This window comes from Penicillium malachiteum (genome assembly GCF_028827825.1).
Source record: "Penicillium malachiteum strain IBT 17515 chromosome Unknown utg000005l:1.0-9002435.0:326005.0-9005861.0, whole genome shotgun sequence".
NCBI classification, from domain to species: domain Eukaryota; kingdom Fungi; phylum Ascomycota; class Eurotiomycetes; order Eurotiales; family Aspergillaceae; genus Penicillium; species Penicillium malachiteum.
This window is the reverse complement of record NW_026643099.1, coordinates 5,925,543-5,931,471: the sequence shown is the minus strand read 5'-3', so window position 1 is coordinate 5,931,471 and position 5,929 is coordinate 5,925,543. Positions and strand designations below refer to the sequence as shown.

Below are 5,929 nucleotides of genomic sequence, written 5' to 3'. Positions count from 1 at the left end.
GTAGGTTAGATAGACTAAGATATATATCTCCAACAGTATACTTCTACTTAGACCAGATATAGCCAAAGTAGTCCTTATTATCTTTAGTCCATATTATAGGCTTAATCTACTATATATAGCTATCCTTAATATACCCTTAGAGATATAGATAGTTATATCATTCTCTAATATCCTAATATATACCTAGAAGTATCTCTATATAATTATTATTATTCTCTATAGATAGTATAAGACTATCTTATAAATCATTCTATCTATATCTAGTATATATAAAATTAGTAATATTTATATTAATATAATAAAAAAATATTAATTCCCTAGGATAAGTACTCTTAGTATAGTAAGAAAAGAAGATTAATCAGTAAGAATAGTCTAGCCAGAAGAACATATAGAATATATAGTAACTAGGATCTTACTAGATAAGCTATTAGACTAGACTAAACCATATATTCCAGGCCTAGCTAAAATAGGGCTTCCTAGGATAAGTATTTTCAGCGTGTCGGGGACAGACCAAAGGTAATGACGTCACGCAGAGGATGTCAGCTGAACAGGGGATACCAAGTTACAGGGGACTTAGGAGGAAAGGGTAAAGATAAGACCAAAAGATCAGACAACACAGATCAGATGGAATAACATACGACCAAGCTGGATCCAAAACTTAGGATGGAATAGAAGGAAAGAATCAAACAAAGATACTACTGATCCTAAAAAGATTGAATTCGATGCTCAACTAACTAAGGGGTAAGATCAGGTTTTGTAGAACATTAGACTAAACAGATAAATATAAGACCAAAGGTCTTAGAATATAGGATGAAAGATCCATAGAATCCGAAATAATTAAGTCTTTTATCTTATCTTATAACTATTGATCTTAATAATAAGGTTTAGGTTATAAATCTTCTCAGACAAGAGAAGATAATCTTTAATCTGATAGATTAGATTAAAATAATAGCTATTTATTCTATAACAAAATACTTAATCATAGGATAAATTAGTTAGTATAATCTTTAGACTAAAAGAGCTATTTTTAGTCCTAGGAATTCAGACAGAGAATTAGCCTAAATTACTAATAATAAAGAAGATATATCTATAGATATATTAATTAAGAAGTTTTAGAGAGAATAAAAGCCTAAGAACTTAGCTATAGGTTGGTTATGATTTACCTTTTTAGCTATTTCTATACTAATACTATAAAATAACTTAAATTAAATTATATTATCTATTTAAATTTCTCTATCTAATTAGTTAAAAATAAAAAAAACCCCTTTTAGTTATATCTTTACCCTATTCTTATATATTTCTTTATCCTCCTTTACTATTAGGTTATTAGCTATAGAAGAAGAGATATATTAAGAAAATTAAACTAGATTACTAAAATAAGAATAAGTATCCTAAATAGTATAATAGACTATTACTATTATCCTAGGATCTAAAACAGCCCCTATTATAATCCCTATAAAGTAAGACTAAATCATAGTATACCAAAAAGTATAGAATAGATTAATAGGATCTATCCTAAGAGCTATAGCCTAAAAGTTAGATACAGAAGTAATAACCCTAGTAATAATAGCCCTAGGTACTATAGTATATAATACTTTAGTCTATAATAATCAAAGATAGTTAATAATAAGCCTCTTATTATACTCCTAATATCTTTTTATAGCTAATTTAATATCCCTTTTATTAGTATCTAATGATTTAAATCTATAATTAGAGATATAATTCTAAATAATCCACTAAAATATCTTAGCCAACTATAAAAATTTTTAGATCCCTATAGAATAAGCTTCTATACTCTAATTATATCTATTTAAAGGACTAAAAGTAATAGATATAATCCCTTTATCCCTAGCTATTAACTAAGTAGTTATTGGTTTATCTGTTTTATATTACTCTATCTACTAGATAATATCCTAAAAGACTAGCCAATCTCGAAAGATATCTTACAGAATCTATTATTAAATTAGTAAGAATAATATCTTATAGGGAAGAATCTTCTTATAGAGATATAAGGATAGTTCTGCTTTAGGTCCCTATACCTACTATATTAATCTAAATTTATATAATTCTAAAAATAAGGAATCCTTAGCCCCTTAGTTACTTCTTTATCTTCTTCCTTAGCCTTATCAATTTTCTCCTAAAATTTAACTACTATAATATTAAAACAGGAAGTATAGTAGCTAAACTTTACCTAGATAGTATAGGTAAAAGGATTAGTCCCTCTATTCCCTTTAGATAGTATATAACTAAGTCCTACTAGAATATTTACTACTTTAGGGTTTACTATAAGGTCCTTAGGAGCTAGTGCTACTATAATAAAGTTAAATAAAATCAATAAAATTTAATAAACTTAATAGACTAATATTCTAGATTAATAAAGATAAAGAGGGTAGAATTTAAATCTAAAACCCCTTATCTTAATCCTCTGATAAATATTTTAATTATCTAATTTAATTATTTAAATATAAGTTCTTTATACTATATTAATATCTATTAGGGTTTTAGAGAGAAGATATCTCTAAAATATCTTTCCTTTAATATCCTTTTATAGATAAAAGTCTTTAAAGTTTTAAATAATCTTTAAGCCAGAATTATTTAGGACCTAATAAGAAGATCCCTCTAGACACCTATAAAATTCCCTTAAAGGATATTCCTACAAGATTTTCAGCTATATCTATCACAAAGAGTAATCTTTTAGTTATAAGATAGCCCCAACTAGTAGATAAACCCTATATTAAGGGCCCTCCCCTAGTAAGATTCTTTCTTTTTACTTTATTTACTTAATCCTTATTTTTCTTTTATTCTCCTAAGACTATTTATTCTTCTTACTCCGAATCCCTTCCTTGATAACCCTATAGATTGGTTCGGTCCCTGATCGAGGGCGATCAGCTATAGAAGGGGGGATGATTTGTCACAGTACTTATCAGGTTGATCCTATAATCACAGGAGCACCTTAGGCAACGAACTACGGGGTATCTAGTACTTAATCGGACCCCAGTGAGCCGGGGTTCCAAGTTCTTTAAGTATTAGTTCTTATTATATTGGAAAGTACTAAATACTACCTGACTTATCACCGATATCTTCCTGATTCACCTAACCACCAGATGCCACCCTAATCTGGCACTTTCTCTCACATTATAGCAGAGGAATCAAAAATATCTTAGAATTCTTAGAATTCTAGGGGTAACTCTTTTACCCTTAATTAGGTCTTGGTAGGATTTAGGGGGGGTTGGTAAAAGGGTATTCTTAGATATCTAGATTATAGTATAGATATAGGCTTTATTCTGATATTTCTTTATAAAATAATAGGGATTAAAGATTTTAAGCTAGGGGGTATCTACTTTGAACCACTAATTCTAGGTAGTAGGGAGTAGATAGATAGGAAAATCTTTAAAGAATATTTCAGCGTGTCGGGGACAGACCAGAGGTGATGACGTCACGCAGAGGATGTCAGCTGAACAGGGGATACCAAGTTACAGGGCAAACACAGTGTGACAAATATTTCATCCCATCAATTCCTTGTTTGACAAACACTAAGTCCCAGTGTATAGCTTCGAATGGATAGCCATGGCGTTCAATCGGAACACATGACAATTGTCGGTAAGAATCAGATAATTTACATGTCTCACATGTTTCGTCTGATGTCGAGTTCTGATCGATCCGTACTCCAGTGGTTGATCCGATAAGCTTGTCGAGGGTCTCTCGTCCGATGTGGCCAAGTCTTTGGTGCCAAACATCTCGTGACGCAGGTTTTTCAGGTCGAGAATAAGATGAAAGGGCATGGTTCGTTGCACCCTCCGATCTTTGAGGTAAAGTTTTAAGACCAATGGGGTCTATCTTGCCTTCCATCGGATAAAAGGACTTTTCAGAGGAGATAGGGTATGTTAGCTGTTTGGCAGCAACTCGTGTGCTGGCAGAAAGATCAGATGGTAGACCATCAGCTGTTCCATCCCATTTTATCAGGTAGACACCGGATCTTCGGTTCAAACGGCAAACTTGCGTTCCATCTGATGTCTCAAGGGTTCGCTTTCGTCCATTCAGGAACAATTTCGAACGTTCTGCAATCGATGCAGATATCAGGTTCAGATGAAAACCAGGGGAATAACCCACTTTCAGAAGGGTTAGTGGCTTTCCATCCAAAGATTCAGTAGGTCGGACCAAAACAGTTCCGATCCCAACTATCGGTGTCGTCGTATCTCTAACGCAAACATCAGCTGCATAAGGCTGAATATCGGAGAAAAGATCAATATTATTGCAGATATGCAATGTTGATCCAGTATCGTACGCCCAGACCTCATTTGGTCTGATCACATGACTCGTGGCGTTCGAAATTGGCAGACTCGCTGCAAGGGTTTTCATCTCATCAAGTGGTGACTTTTTAGATGAAAGAGTCATCCCAACCATATGTCCCTTTTCGTCTGATGTTTCAGCTGATCCAACAGGGTCAGCTGACTTTTGGTCCGAAGAAATTCGTTCTTTGGCTCTTTTCATCGCAGCTCTTAGGGTTGAGCTCTTCTCCATCGCTGTGTCAAACTTAGTCTTAGTTTCATCTGATAGTTTCCATCCATCTGGTCTCTTGGCAGGGTTTAGGACGGGACAATTAACAAATGAATGTTTGCCTTCTCCACATGGGCAGGAACCAGAAAACTTCTGTTTGGTCCCTTTTTTCTTCTCCTTTTTCGTCCGATGCTTGGGATAAATCATCTTCACCTTTGAACGTAGCATTAGATAAAAGCTTGTTCAGACGAATGGTCGAAGATGAGATGTGATCTCGGTAGATCCTCAATAATCGGAGAAAAGAGACTTGTTCGGATGAATCAGGGAGATTCATCAGAGAAAACTTCCAATATATAGCAAAAGAATCAGATAAAACAGCAATAGTTCGGAGAAAATCGAGGCAAACTTTCTTTTCAGTTCCCATCTCAACAATTTGTAGGGTTTTCGCCTCAACATAGGTCGATTCCCATTGGTCCAGCCATTTCATGATGTTCGATTTTGGGATGGTACGAAGGCTAATCCATTTATCAGCCATCCGCTGACTTCGGAGGATAGAGTCAGGATTAAAGCGCTCATAAAGTGATCTCATAATCACATGACTGTTTGACTCTGATCCAAAAAGCTTCCGAATATCAGACGAAACGGTGTTCAGAATTGTGATGAAAATATTGTCGAGGGCAAGTTTGGTCTCTTTCCAATCATCGATAGTACGTTTGCTTCGACCTTCCAGACCAAAGAAGGTTCTAGCTTGTTCGGGATTCGCCGCAAGGTATGCATCTTCAGACAGAAAGGGTTTCGTCTGATCACTGGCGCTTTTCGTCCCAAGTCGTTGGTCTGAAGGTTTGTCGTAGTTCGGGTAGACATCACGGACAGAAAGAAGTTGTGGCTTTGGTCCTAATTGAGGGGGACAAACAACTTCCGGATCAATATATTTCCAGACATCAGACAAATTGGCGATTGCCTGAATGTTTGATAACCACGTGATCCATTGGTCTGATGTAGTGAGAATGGTCTGAACTCGAAGCTGTACGGTCGCAGGTTTGGAAGACATTTTTAACAAGATAAAAGAACAACAAATAAGGGATAACAAGATAGTGTAAAACAGGATAAACAAGGTGATCTTTCAGATCAAACAGGGGATATCAGACGAAAGAACGTTCCGTCTCGATTGTAACTCGGTAGCGTTGCCGGGCTCATAACTTTCAGCGTGTCGGGGACAGACCAGAGGTGATGACGTCACGCAGAGGATGTCAGCTGAACAGGGGATACCAAGTTACAGGGGACTTGGGAGGAAAGGGTAAAGATAAGACCAAAAGATCAGACAACACGGATCAGATGGAATGACATACGACCAAGCTGGATCCAAACTTAGGATGGAATGGAAGGAAAGAATCAAACAAAGATACTACTGATCCCAAAAAGATTGAATTCG

General features: G+C 35.2%; 1 protein-coding gene across 1 annotated transcript; it reads right to left on the bottom strand.

The window, feature by feature from the left end:
• Positions 1-3,450: 3,450 nt before the first annotated feature.
• N7483_012210 (GAG-pre-integrase domain-containing protein) lies at positions 3,451-5,548 on the bottom strand (the record flags this gene model as incomplete). The annotated part of the gene is made up of 2 exons (XM_057095637.1): positions 3,451-4,710; positions 4,904-5,548. The coding sequence occupies 2 exons, from the start codon at positions 5,546-5,548 to the stop codon at positions 3,451-3,453; spliced, it is 1,905 nt and encodes a 634-aa protein (XP_056941608.1).
• Positions 5,549-5,929: the final 381 nt, after the last annotated feature.